We start from the raw sequence: 15,325 nt of genomic DNA, 5'->3' as shown, positions 1-15,325 counted from the left end.
ATGCAACCACTTCAAGTTCCAGTGCCACTCATACACAAGCAAGTCTTTCCACGGCAGGGATTCTTAACCTGGTGCCTGTGGACCCTCAAGGGGTCTGTGAACTTGGATCGTTAGAAAAAAAAATCTTTTTTCTAACCTCTAATTAAAATTTAACATTTCCTTCAACACTTTTTCTGACAAGGGACTTTACCAGACTGACAAAGGAGTCACACACACACACACACACACACACACACACACACACAAGTTAAGAACTCTAGTTACAGAGCAATGATCTTAGAGAGAGAACCTGGATATGCCTCTAAGTTCTGATACTTTCTAGCTTTATGTCTGTGGGAAAATCATTTAACTTCTATGGACCTCAGTTTCTTGATGAGGAAAATCATATTACTTACCTTATAGGACCAATGTGTTGAAAGTATGTTGTAAACCTTAAAAGTTTGTATAAATATGAATTAATTTTTCAATATTTAGTGGTTTCTTTCTCCTCCCCCCCCCATTAGATTGTAAATTCTGTAAGTACCCAATAAATTCCAAATGACTAATTCAACCCCCTCTGGAAAAAAACTGGAAGGTTTCCTGGGGACAGAAGCTTATAAAAGTAACATTGCTTTGTTAAAGGTCTTGCAAACCATCTTCCTTGTATTAACACTATCCCTTCCATAATTTTAAGAACAAAGATGCAATGAATAAATCAAGGTTTAAATATATCCTATAAAGCATTCTGATTAAATGCTGAGAACTCATGGCAATTGCAACCTTTGCCCTTCCATTTCTATTTTTAAAGCACACTGAATTCTTTTACTGAATTTTTTTAAAACTGCAATAGGACTGCCAAAATAGCTTCTGACTCAGAAGCAAAAAAAAATTATAGGGCAATGTATTTCCCAGAGAATAATTATCTACATGCAGTTTTAATTTGTATAACAGGAGTCAAGTTAATCTCAGTATACTACACAATGAAAAGATGGCAACCAACCGCTTCATTATATATATGGTATAAGGACATTCACTTCAATTGAGCCGAAACTGTGTTGTCTTATGTAGAATTAAATCCATATATGAAATCTGCAGTTTTAATGGGATGATTTTAACTTCGGAACACACACATTTTCAACATCTTGTGTATACTCTACTAAAATAATTCCTTACCAAAAAAAAGTCAACAAGCCAGAAAGAAAACAGAGATATTAGTATTTCTTTTATTAATAGTATTATCATTATCTTGGAAAGCAGGCCTCAATCATGCAATCATAATTTGTCAAAGCAGTTATGAAAGTAGCTTTTAAATGCCTTGAACAATTTCTTAGAGTCAAACTTCTAACATGTTAGTCAAAAGGACTTTCCTTCCCTACTTCCACAAACCATTTACATCAGCAGGTACAAAAATGTGATATTTCATATTTATCTAAGATAGGTGTTCAAAGCTAAAAATAAAATATACTAATAGAAAGCAAAAATAGTTTTTAACACACCAAATAGTTTATGCTTTTTATTCCAAACACTTTCCCCAAAACAACATATTTATTTAATTTTATGGAAAATACATTTAATTCCCCTTTCCCTCTTTGGATGAATGCAAATCTTACCAAGAGGCCATTTCTCCAAAAGAAAAAAAAAGAACAGTAACTTGCATGGAAACCAATTTCATTCATGATATTAAATATTATAATTTTATATCATGTTATGGTTTCTTATAATTTTTTTAAAGAAATGAAAGTGTCAGTTTCTTAATGAAAACTGCTTATACTATTGTAAGGCACATCTGAAAACCTCTAGGAATACTTATTTATAAGCAAATCATTACTAGCTTCAATCACATGTGATTTTTAAAAACATGGAATATTCCTGTACACATTTTGCTGAGTAGGTGGGATATTCAGAACTGAGAAAGAACAGGCAGACAAAACCTCACTGTCACCCCAGAAATTACCCACACAAATCAGTTAGTGCAATAAGCAGTATAGAATTATAAGTTGAAAGAAGAATGAGTAAATAAACACATGCTCCCTTGTTTTGGGGCTCCCAGATTTTTTTGTGTTTCACTGACAGCCATCTTTCTCTACAACTACAACTGCAGCCTGAAATATTAATCACCCTAGCTTTAATGAGCTTCCAAGGTGGCATCCTGGATCTATCTCCTTGCTAGACTTCAAATATTACTGTGTTTATAACTTCTTCTACCACAGTATTTAGATCCTACTCTGGTAGATGTTAGAGTGCTTACTTGCAACCTGGACATTGCCTAATGACTGCATCTGTTGTCAAACATTGAGAGGTGTTATTCCTAGAACTAAATAGGAATTTCTCCATAAGAGAGGGGAGGCCTAATAAAGTAGCTACAGGTGCAGTCAGCAACCAAGACAATGCAAAGCAGAACAGTTCGTATTGTCCCTTTTTCTGGGGTGGCAAGCAATACATGAAAATGCTTAAAAATGTGGTGTCTGATTTGCTAGATTTAGTCACTGGGGATTAGATAAGTCAATTATTAAAAATTTTAACAGCAAAATTTGATTTTTAAAGGGACAATAAATTGTCTTATCAATTTTGATATTAATATGAAGCTTTTCCTTCTATTCCCAACTACCCCTCCAAAGAAATCAGACTGCTATTCAGAAAAGAGCTTAAAGAAGAATACATACTTCTGCCCAACAAAATCTGAATCCACAATGACTAATAAAAAGGCTAACTGGAAGCCTCCCTATTTAGCAAAAAGGTTGTTTAGAACTTCCCTAATGATTGTGTTAGTCTGTGGTCACAGGGTTTGTTTTCTTCTATAGACTAAAAAAAAAGTGACTTCAAAACATGAATTAAAAATGGAGTTAAAGTATTTTTTTGAAGTGCATAATACACTTGATTAAGAGAAAACTGACATTTCCACTTAAATCTCTAATCAAATTCCTTGGAGCTTTTTTATGGTAACAATCACCAAAACTGTATGGTGAATGGCAAAATTGTTTAATGGTATAGATTTTTTCATTTCCAGTACAAAAAAAGTAAAATGGCAAATTATCACATATGTCCTAGAATAATCCATGCAGCATTACATTTATTTGCCATGAAATACAAGTTACCATTATATCAATATCTGACTGCATATCCTTGTAGCCTCAGGTACAGGATAAGGACTATATATCACAAAGGCTCAATAATGTTCCTGGCACTTTAGACATGCTTCATTGAATTTTTGGTAATAATAGCTTTTCAATATGCCTTAGTAATCACAACAATAGTTGTATGTGTGTATTTTAATATAAGATGACAAAACCAGACCTGCAGGGCTGATTCCTATTTCAAAAACATAGAAATGCATTTTCTGCATACCTTATAAAACAAGCTACTAAATTCACAAAGTATTCTTGATAGAAAAACAAATACAAGATATTTGGCACTTTGTGCAGCTGCAAAAAGGATTATAATCTCTCACTAGCCTTTATTCTCCTCTCAAAAACCCTCTTTTACTTTAACTACATGTTTCAAAAAGCCTCTAGTGTGAGGAAGACCACAATCCATGTGGAAGAAACTCAGTTTTCTCTGTAGGACTATGTATTAGAAAATTTCATGAAACAAGTTACACAATATCATATACAAGAAAAGGAACTCTTAATTAGAAAAATATTTTTAAAGAGTAATGGACAATGCTGGACTTGGAATCAGGAGAGACTTATGCCTGAATCCTACCTCTGATATTTTCTACCTGTGTGACTATGGACAAGTCGTTTACTCCCTGGGAGCTTTATTTTCCTCATCTGTAAAATGGGAATATCATACCTGTAGTTACCTAATTCACTAGGTTGTTATTAGGACCAAATGAGATAATATACTATAAAGCGCCATATAAATGTCAATTATTATTGCAGTGGACAATCTAGAGTCTGTTTCCACCTCAATGAGTTATGATATGCTATAATTACTAAATAAAAGGTTATGTTCTATAAACAATTATTTAATAACTTTGCTCTGATTACTAATATTAGCTGTTTACTTAATACTCTGAGAACACAGCTATGAACACCGAGTACAGAAACACATGTCTAAAATGCAAAGGTATTTTCAACAATTGAATAAATCTGTTATTTTTAATAAGTTCTTAAAGATTACTCTTTGTCAACATTGTCCTTGTCTTATCTATCATCAAACAACAAATCAAATTTGGGACCCTCTTTTCTCCCCCAACTCACATCATACAGCATTTATGAGGTACCCACAAAGGCATGGTGCTATGCTAGGCACCACACGTTATTCTACATATTTCCTGCATAGAATCAAGAAAGGGATATGTAAAAGCTCAATATAACCATAGAACCATTGCATAAAATAAGAGAAAGCAAAAATAGGCACTTCACAAAATTTAAACTAATAAAACTTGTTACTTATTATCATGACAAAGAAATGATACTTATTATCATGACAAAGAATTATCACCATTCATATTTCATAAAACTATGATATCATTCATTGATATAGCCATTGATATGAGATTTCATTTTGTGCAAAAATTCACAATTAAACTTCAAAAAAATCAAAGTTACAGTAACAAACATATCTCTAATACTCTATTGAACTTGGGAGCTGTGTGGGGTAGGGAAGCAATGGCTGGATATTTTCTAAGACCACTAAAATCTAACACTGAAAGTGGATCAACAAAAACACATGCAATGTAATTCAAAATAGCATTTTTCTGAATTCACAACTTTTAAAATGCCCCTAGCAAAAAAAAAAAGTAAAGCAAAATAAGGAAAATAGCTTCTTCCCAAAAGAAATGAATAAAAAAAAAATACTGTACCTACTGATAAGAGTAAGTTCAAGGTGCATGCTATAAAATTCTTACTAAAGTGATTATGATTCCTCCTTTTCTATAAGTAACCCAATTAAAAATAAGTCATACAAATTTTTGAAAGTTAAGACATATATATTAAAACCTCCATGAAAAGGCTACTTCAATGACTTCCTGTGACATTGGGGTAAGTTACCCTTACATTTTCAGAGGCTATGTGAGTATAGCTCAATTTCTGGCAGATCCTTGAAGGCAAGCTTGAAGACTTCACATATGGCCATGTGTATAGTGTGTCTGTTGTGTGAGAACTAGCCTAAGTTTGGAGAGGTTTATCACCAGAATGTTGGCCATTGTGATTTTTTTTTTAATCTGTAGCAACTCATGGAACCATCTACTAAGGTTAGGAGCCTGCATCAATGACATAAATGCCTACAGAGATGAAATCTCAGATGGTTTGGTTTCCTGCATTAAAAGTATTCAAAGTATTACCAAATGTAATGAATTTCAACCTTTGTTTTTTTTTTTTTTCCAATTTCAAAGCTTAACACTTTAGAAAGGGGAATCACACAGTCCTTTTTCATACATTATATAGAGGACCACATCAATCTATCAATCTTTAAGGCACCTTATAGAGATATCTGTGTTTATACTGTTAAATGCCTTGCAAAGGGGAATGGGTTTCATGACTTTGTTTTAAGGATTTTTTAAAAAAAACCTCCCTCTTTTCATTTTTCATATCTTGTTTTTCTGTATATACATAATTATCTGAAAGACACAGGATCAATACCTAAAAGCAAATACAACATCCTCAGAAATAATGTTTCTCTGTGTTTTTGGCATCAACATTTATATTAAGTGCTTAGCTCAGGAAAGCATAGCTATGATTTGTTTAAGAGCAAATCTACAGAATTTAAAGTTACACTTCAGCCAACATTCTATTTCAAATTCAAGCTGAAGGTCAGCATAATCCTTTATATGGGAAGTTCTTAATGCTGCCTGGCAACTTGTCTTATCAATTTACAAAGATTTAAAAAGTGGTATTTAGGCATATCAGGGTGACTAAACCAAGAATATCTTTTTCATTTTGAAGATTTTCAAAATAGGCTTTTTTTTAAGGTACCCCTCAAAGACCAAATTGCTTTTGGAATACCTCTGAGAAGACCAGAGACCTCTACTTTCTTTTATTTTAAAGAAACTAAGTAAAGAATGAAGGAGTGTAACACAACAGAACTGCTTTGTTTTTTCTTGTATAGAACACAATCTATCCTAAAAGGAACTATTTCTAGGTCAAACACAGACAGGTGTTTCAAGGTACCAAGTACGTTATTTTAAAGCTATTATAAACTGTGTACAAAACTGAATTTGAAAACTCAGATCCTAAAAGCATTATCTGATGCATCTTAAGACTTCCAAAATGAAAACAACAACAAAAATTGTTTACAACAGGAGTCACAAGCAGATGTCTAGGTCCCAATTTTAGGATTTGACCTCATCTTTGTTCTTTGGGATGGGTTCAACAATAGTTTTTTCCCTACCTAAACTGGTTTGTGGGTTTTCTGAACAGTTACTAGAGCAGTTCTTGCTATCCTCATCAAAGGAGCCTTTCCTTTCAGCTCCTGAATTTTCACAATCAAGGCTCTGACATTCACTGTCCTCACCTTTTTCGAGAGAAGCAGCATTCTCTTTTTTATCTAAGAGATTATTAATAGTTTTTTCTGGCTTAGAATTTGGACTTTCAGCACCGCTGTCCTTTTCACTATTTCTCCGCTTGGCAACTTCATTACCAGCTTCCATTCCAGGCTGATCTGCATTTTCTCCATTTTCTTTCCATTCTCCCTTATTTTCTTCAGCTGCTTTGCTACTTAAATGAACAGCTGTGAGGTTATTCTTAGATTCCTTGGATTTTTTGTGCATAGAAGATTGACTATTGTGACCAGAGACAGGAGATGTAGGGGTCTTTGCCGCTTTGCTTCCTTCAGGCTTTTGTTTTTTAGCAGGTCCCCAAATAAAATGATCTGGAGGGGTGTAGTGTTGTTGAGCAAACCGGAGGAGCTTCCTTCTTTCTCTTCTGTCTCTAATAGTATAAACAAAATATTCCAAAGCACTCTGCTTGATATTTGGAAGAGTGCTCTCTACAAGGGCCTCTTGAAGAATAAATTTTACAAGAGGGGATTTAAAATGTTCATATCCAAGCTCACCAAGGCTTTTCAGAATCCTGGTAATTCTTAAGTAGTTGTGCTGAGACCTGGAAGAAATTAACAGCAATCAAGAAAAAAAGCAAATGGAAAAAAAACTGGGAATCAAAACTACTAGAAAAGTTTTATGGACAAGTAAGAAGGTGAAATGTCATATTACCTTTAAATGGAAAAGGATCCTTGAAGGAAAGAATAAATTGGGACATTTTATTTAGACTAAGAAAAGAAGTAACATGAAACAGCGAGTAGTGAGCTGGCCTCCAAGCCACCCTTTGACACATAGTGGCTAAGTCGGGTAGATCACTTAACCTCTCAATGCTCTGGGCAACTTTCAGAGACTCTAAGTGGCAGAGGTGTTGACTTACATCAATGGAGTTTCTTCACCTGAAAGTTCCCTATCCCAATGAAGTCACAGGTTTTTATTCCTACAAGGCCTAAAGGTAATAGATTTAGAGAAGCAAGGGACTTCAGAGGTCCTTATGTTCAACCCTTTCAATTGCAGATGAGGAAACCCATGCCTGGAGAAGTTGTGATTTGTCCAGGGTCACTCAGTAGTTGAGCTATGATTCAAATCTAGGTCCTCTGACTCCAGAATCAACATTCTTCAAAATACATTTGCTGATTTGTGTGAAAAATCAAACAAGTCTCTGTAACACAAACACATTCTTTGTTTAATGCTTTCTATTAGAAAAAAACATACAGAATAAGAATTATTCTCAGTGATGTTGGAGGAATTAATATTTGTTTATTAAGTATTCTGAGAATCAATAGTATAACTAACCACTTAATTGTAAAAACACTACTGTTTTTGTAATTGTGATTTGTATAAGCATAACAAGGGCTGACACAGCTGAATGTTACCAGCTGCAGTTTGGAGGAGTTAATCAGCAAAATCAGCAGAATTAAGCAATTGGAAAAGAATGAAGGAAAAATTCACTTTGTGAGCGATTCTAACTGGTTTAGCAAAGAAAACAATTAAGAAGAAAAAAGGACCACCTTATTTACATCTGCTGCAAATCCAATGACCTTATTATTTTCTTCTATTCCATGGCATTCTCTCCAGCTTTTCCAAAGACTAGCTATCACCACTATTTTCCACATCCCAAAGACTGCTCCCATTTCAAAATCTAATACTTCTCTTTTCTGCACCAAAATCTTTTTATATAACAAAGCATACACAGCCTTCAGACTGCCTTTAAATACCTCAGCATACTTCTTCCAGGTTCCCAAACTATCTTATCTATGCTCTACCTCCCCAATTCAACCCAATCCCTACATGTTATTCCTAATGGCTTTTACCCTAAAAGTGTTTTCCACCTCCTTTAATCAGTGCCTCTACACAGAACTATATTCAGGGGAACCCTGGTGTTCCATTTGATATGAATGATGGTTCTCTGAGATTAATTCTGTTGAACCATTTAGAATTAATCATCCCACCTGTGAATTCCACAAGTGAAATCAACTAGCATTTACTAATTGCCTACAATGAGCCCAAAGGAATGTTAAATTTTGATCATTGAAACCTCAAAGATATCTTGGGGTTTACAGACTAGATTTCTTTCTTTGGGACCATGCCTTAAACCCAAATCACTCTGGCTCTCATTGATTGGCCAATAATAGGTCCCACCCCAAGCCCCACCTGGTCATTATTTGGGCCCTGATGACTGAGTGAATGTAAATAACAACTGCTTCTGTTTTGGCCAGAAATCCTGAGGGTTTTCCTCTCCCAGATTGATCCTTTTTTTTTTTTTTTGACTAGGTAAGAGGCCACTGTTTGTCTCATTTCTTACCTAGCCTTAATCAATGAATGGGCTTTGGCTCAGTCAAACTGAGACCTGTTAACAACCTTAGATTTAAAAGGCCAAGGTCTCCCACTGCATTCAGAGCCATCTCCAGTTGTCCTGATATATGTATTGCCATCTCCCCCAGATGACTGTGGAGGAGAAAGTAAGGCTTGTGACTTTGTACAGCCTTCACTCACTTAAATCCAATTCACTTGCAAGTCATGGCATCACCTACCTGATGTCATGGTCCTCTTTGAGAAGAAAGGACAAACAACAATATGCCAAGAAAGTACTAGGAATTTTTTTTAAAGAAAGCACAAATAATTCCTGCCCTCAAAAAGTTCATGATCTAATGGGGGAGATAAACAGCTATGTGCAAATAAGATATGTATAGGATAACCTGAAAGTAATCTTGGGGTGTAGTGAAGGAGGCACTAGCATTCAGAACCAGGAAACACATCTTGCAGAAGATGGTATTTTAACCAGCACTTGAAGGAAACCAGAATGTTGAAGTGAGCAGAGAGCACATTCCAAGCATAGGGAACAGCTAGTGAAAATATAGAATTGGGAGATGGATTGTCTAATACAAGGAACAGTAATTCCAATGGATTGTAGATACATGGAGTGGAATGAGGTATAAGATGACTGGGAATCATATGTCCCCAGAAAACTATTCCAAGCTTTGGACCTTTTTCTCCCTCTCCCCAACTCCAGCCACATTTTTAACTCCTGCCATAGTTCCAAAGAGACCAATATTCTTGACAGTCAAGAGAAGTCTTTTTTTTTTTCCTAACTTGTGCTCTTTCTACAACTCTATGCTACTTACCATAGCTCAAACCTACAAGTGGGAAAAGGGCAGGCTGTTGGATGAATGTTATAACTCCTGAAGAAATATATCAAAAAAAAATAATAACAGTGACTATTCTGGATTTCCATTTCACTGTGAATACTGAGTTTCAGTATTAGTAAAAACCAAGATGTGGGGCAGGGGGAGGGAATTCTGAGAATAGTAATACTCTTTCATACCTAATAGTGAAAACATGTCTGAAACCTTAAATAGATTTGGTTCTCAGAATTATAGCTGATGTCCCCGATTCAGCCCAAGAGCTATGTCAAGGAAATTTTTTAAGCAAAGAAATAAGTAGATGTGAATGGAATTTGTTTTATTTTTTAATGGGAACTCTGCCACTCACTTTATAATTGTACATTTTCCAATCTTTTTCTAATAGTGTGTGCATTAACATTTCCTGAGCACTACTAAATTAAAAGGGTATCATGCCTTTCTGCCTTCCATATTTGCAAAGCCAGTGACAATTGTATGGTCTTTGATTTAAGTGCATCTAGCTTAATTTGTTGAAAGGCAAGTATAATTTGCTTGCAAAGAAGTTGAACACAGGCAACCACTTATATATGGTCATAATACTTACCAGTAAAATATAAGCTCTATAAGGGTAGGAAGAGTTCTGATGTTTGTTTTTGTATCCCCCATGCATATTATAGTGTCTGGCACATACGAAATACTCAATAAATCCTTACTGAATTGAAGTAAAGTGAAGTGAATAATGGCAAATCCATAGGAATGAACCAAACTATGGGTATTTTTGTAAAGCTGGAGTTCAAATGGTGTGGGGAATGGAGTTTTGTGGCCTGCCAAAACAGAACAGAATCTCACTGTGTCTATGACGTTAAAGATAGAGGGTTGTCACTTGATTCTGATATTTCAGAGTTATCTTGTTCACTGCACTTATAGCTAACGGTTTGGCAAAAATGAAGAAAGCACTTCTACAGCTCAGTTGTTGGCACATTTGTTCTCCCACTCCTCAGGTGTTAAGACAAAATCCAAACATCTGAATGAGTTCTAGGTGGATAAGGATGTGATAGAAAAAAGGACAAAAATGATTTTCAAGTTGATATTGGCTCTCTAAGATCATTAAAGGATTGAGTTAGAGCTGCAAGAGTCTCTGTAAGTCATCTAGTTCCACCCCCTCATTCTATAGATGAGAAGACTAATGAGCAGAGAGTTTAAGCCTAAGTTTTTAGGATCCTATATCTAGAGCTGGAAGCTTGTTCAGAAACCATTTACTCCAATTCCTTCATTTTACAGAGGAGGAAAATGGTTATAAGAAATTAAGTGACATGTCCAAGGATATATAAGTAGTGAGCAACAGATCCAGAATCAGAACCTATGTAAAATCTAGCACTTTTATCACTGTACAATACATGTTTAAATCCCTCATCTCCTAGACTATTCATTACCTCTTTTACTTAAATATTTCAAATACAGTTATTTCCTTATGCAACAGAGTGACTTCTTTATGCTTTGTGAGAGGTCAAAACCAAAATTAATTACAAGTTGGTTGCCAAACTTCTGATGATGTCTCTATAATATTACCTAGACTGATTTTTGAATAGGCATATAATTCATAATTCTACTTTTTCCGTTTTTGTAGGACTTGCACTTTTCAAGCATAACTTTTATAAACCTGCAGTCACCTTCCTGCCATGATACATGACAGTAGGACCTAAGTGAAGTCCTTTTACATAGGGATGATGATACCCAGCCCTGTCATATGGTTATGTTACCTGCTCCATCTTTTCCACAGAGCTTTTAGAGGACCTGGGTTCAAATCTTACCTCTTACACTACCTGTGTGACCATGTAGAGTGAGGGAATTGGACTAGATGGCATCTAAAGACCCTTTTAGTTCTAGATCTAAGATTCTCATAACTGATATTTATAGAGTGTTTCAAAATTTATGAAACACTGTACCTATTATCTCATTTGATACTCAAAACAACCCTCAGAGTTGGGTACCACAGTTATTATTACCTCTGTTCCCCAAAAATTCCCCAAATGGGAAAACCAAAGTTCAGAGAGAGAGAGAGAGAGGTAATTTGTCCATAGTAGCATTTACTAAGTTGCAGCTCAGGGATTCAAACTCTCCCCTCTTAGGTCAATCATTATTACAAATCCACAATGTGTTCCAAATCTAGCACTTGTATATCATGCTGCTTCTTAAATATAATCCAACATGGCGAATGAGAGCAAATGGGAAATCCAAATGAAAGTTTTTCTAGGAACATCTGAAGAGAGAAAAAACAATTTCAGTTGGGGTAAAGGAAGGCTGAACTAGAGTAGTGACCAAGTGAGTGGAGATGTTGAATATGAGATGCTAGTAAAAAATTCACAGGAATTTGGCAAGTAATTGCATGTAGAGCATGAGGCTGAAGGATGAGTTAAAGATGTCTCTAAGGTTTTGAATCTGGTGACTTAGAATAGTGGTGCCATCAATGAAATTGGGGAAGTTTTGAGAAGGGACAGAAGTTGGGTTTTTTTGGGGGGAGGCAGGAAATAGTTAAAGTTTGGGACAAGTTTAGTTTAAGTTATAAAGGAGATGTCCAAGTAAAAATATCCAGCAGGCAGTTGGAAATGCGAGATTGGAATTTGATAAGGAAATCAGAGTGAGATGTATAGATTAGAAAGTCATTTGCATTGTAATATGTCATAGGAGTTAATGAGAAGGCCCAGGCAAGAGGTTGGAAGGCTACTCTCCCTTAGAGAGCAGGAGATGAATGACGAACTGATGAAAGAAACTGGGAAGGAACAGTTTAGATACTCAAAAGAGGCTGCACACAGGTGTTTTAGAGAAACAAGAAAGGAGAGAAGGGGCTGGTCAACAATGTCAAATTCTAAAAGGTCAAGAAGGTCAAAAAAGATAAAAATTGAGAAAAGTCCATTCAATTTAGCCATTAAGCAATTACCAGTAACCTCTATGGAAGCGTTCTGAGCATAAGTCACACTGCAAAGGGTTAAGGAGAGAAATGAGTGATGAGAAAGCAGAGGCAGACACCACATACAATTCTTTCAGGAAGCTTATCAAGGAAGGCAAAGACAAATATGAGACAACAACCTGAGGAGAGAGCAGAGATGAGTGACAGGCTGTGCCCGCCCTTTGCTGTATTGTTATTTTTAAAATGGGAAATATTCATGTGTGTGTGTGTGTGTGTGTGTGTGTGTGTGTGTGTGTGTGTGTCTATATGCAGGGGGGGAGAATCCAATAGTTTGGGAAACACTGATTAAAAGAGAGAGGCATATGATCAATGGAGCAAGTGAAAAAGTGGATGGGCATTTATACGGTCATTGACTCAAATATATTGACTAGTTTTGGAAAGAAGAAGGATCACCTTATCCTCTGAGGTTGAAACAAAAGAGGATAGGACATTCAAAACTACAAAGAGCTTTTAAAGAGTGGGTAGGGGAAATTAAAATGTTCAACACAGATGGTTTGGTTTCTATCAGTAAAGTAGAAAAAAGTCATTTGCTGAAAACGAGAGGTGTGGGGATGACATTTGGAACATGAGGAGAGAAAAAAGGGTTTAGAAAAGTCACTGTGTAGAGTATAGCAGAAAGTCAATCAGATATGAATAAAAATATGACCATTATAGTAGTAAGGATTCAATCTATTTTAGACCTGCTCAGCATTGTTTCATGACATCCTCTAAAAGCGTTCTACTGCCAGCCAGTACCCAGAATGACATTACAGAATATAATTTTTTTCATTTAAAATGTGTACCTTACTTCCTATAGGACTTGATACAGCTTATAGAATAAAATTTGAGACAAGGTATTTAAAGATAAAGCAGAACAAAGTAAATCTAAAGGAAGCAGAGGGTATAGAAGCTTTCATGCCCCTGATTTGAGCAGAATAAAATACTAGAACAATAAAATTAGTCCTAAATTTTCTGCCAGATAAATAAAAAAGAGAAAAACCACTAGGTTACATAGATTTTTGCTTTTTTGGAACTAAAAACATGAATTATCTGAAGAGAGAAAATTTTTCTTTGAACTAAAGCAGGAATTCATTATGTGGGATCTTTTATCCTAGTATAAAGGACACTGAGCAAACAATATCTTAACTATGATTTTTAAAAAATCTTTTCAACTAAATGACTCTCCTACCAACCCTCTTCACAAAGGCAGAGATGAAATCATACATCACTTAATGAAATTTCTATAAGGGGCTTTGTTGGTTTGGTCCAGGTACTTTGTTTTCTGATGGACTAACACTAGGGAGAGATCCGGATGAATGGATAATTGGCATGTCTATTAGACTCTCTCTATCTCTCTCTCTCAGATATTAGTTGTCTTAAATGAGCTCTGAAGAAATGTAGAATCTCATTCAACTCACAGATTAACTAAAATAGTTTAACAGATTTTAAAATCTACCCAAAGCAAGGAAATCAGGGAGGCATTTTCTTGGATTGAATTATGTTGAATTTAGGCATGACCCACTTTTATAAACCATATATTTACCAGTTATAATGACAGTCTATCAGTCAACAAGCACTTACTATGTATGTACCAGGCCTTGTGACTGGCAGTGGGGAGACAAAGCAAATTAGTGAAACAGCCCCAAGTCTGAATTCAGATAGACAGATTAACTATTTGTCAGGGGCTTGCTATGTTCTAGGCACTGTACTAAACAATAAGAATGTAAATACAAGCAAATACAATGGCTTCTTCCCTCAAGAAGCCTATATTGAAATATGGAAGATGATACATAATGGGATACTGAAATTCAGGGGGAAGCCAAATGAGGGAAAGAAGACATGATAAGGAGATGTCCTAGAAGTGGCATGGGGGTTAGGCCCCAAAGTAAAGCAAAAATTCACCTTTCAGAGCCAGGAAACCCACTGAGAGTCCAAGATTCTTGTAGAGATGGTCAGAGAATAGGGCCATAATGAGGATTTAGCCAGAAGTAAGCTCCCTTAAATAGCTTACATCTGTTCTACAGGTGTAGTACAGGACTTGCATACATACCACATACACAAATATGTATATATAAATGCATATTTATATACATATAAGCATATATTTACATATACATACACACTATATATGTATTTATATATCACAATCACATACATAAACATGTGTATGCATGTGTGTGTGTGTGTGTATATATATATGCATGTAACTATATACACTGTATGTATATACACATACATAAAACAAAGGTAGCATGGGATAGTGAATAGATTGGTAGATGTTCAGGAAGACCAGGGTTCAAGTCCTGCCTCTGATCCATACTGGGTAAGTCATTTAACCTCTTAATACTTTAGGCAATTCTCTAGGACCATAAAAGGCAGAGAAGATGCCAATCTAAAATAGCAGTTTCCTTATCTAAGCATTCCCTTTGTCAGTGAAATCACAGGCCCAGAACCCATATCTAGCCTATACAAAATTAATTCAAGGTCATTTTCAGACAGAGAATAAATAGCAGCTAAAGGGACCAGGAAAAACTTCACGTAGAAGGTGATACTTGTAAGCTGAATCTTAAAGGAAACCAGAGATTCTAAGTATGAAGGTAGTAAGGAGGGAGTATATTACAGGCATGAGGGATAGCCAGTGCTGAGACACAGAGATGGAAATGGAATGTCAGGGGAATAACAATACTGATTCAGTCATGAAAGTCCACTTACATCATCTTGATCTGTTGAATCATCAACCTAAACTTTGTTTTCAAAGGTCAAAAGCAACAAACAAGCAACTCTCAATTACCTGCATGG

At 35.5% G+C, this 15,325-nt stretch overlaps 1 protein-coding gene across 2 annotated transcripts in view; it reads right to left on the bottom strand.

Annotated features, from left to right (window-relative positions):
• Positions 1–4,050: 4,050 nt before the first annotated feature.
• Positions 4,051–15,325, bottom strand: part of OGFRL1 (opioid growth factor receptor like 1) — a 28,245-nt gene continuing 16,970 nt past the window's right edge. For both annotated transcript variants that reach the window (XM_027852949.1, XM_027852951.1), the window contains exon 7: positions 4,051–7,022. In XM_027852949.1, the coding sequence (XP_027708750.1) occupies positions 6,254–7,022 (769 nt within the window). In that variant the 3' untranslated portion in view covers positions 4,051–6,253. The remainder of the gene's footprint in view (positions 7,023–15,325) is intronic.

This window comes from Vombatus ursinus, unplaced genomic scaffold (assembly GCF_900497805.2).
Source record: "Vombatus ursinus unplaced genomic scaffold, bare-nosed wombat genome assembly UNPS02009835.1, whole genome shotgun sequence".
NCBI classification, from domain to species: Eukaryota; Metazoa; Chordata; class Mammalia; order Diprotodontia; family Vombatidae; genus Vombatus; species Vombatus ursinus.
The sequence above is the reverse complement of the archived record's forward strand: the minus strand, read 5'-3'. Positions and strand labels throughout refer to the sequence as shown.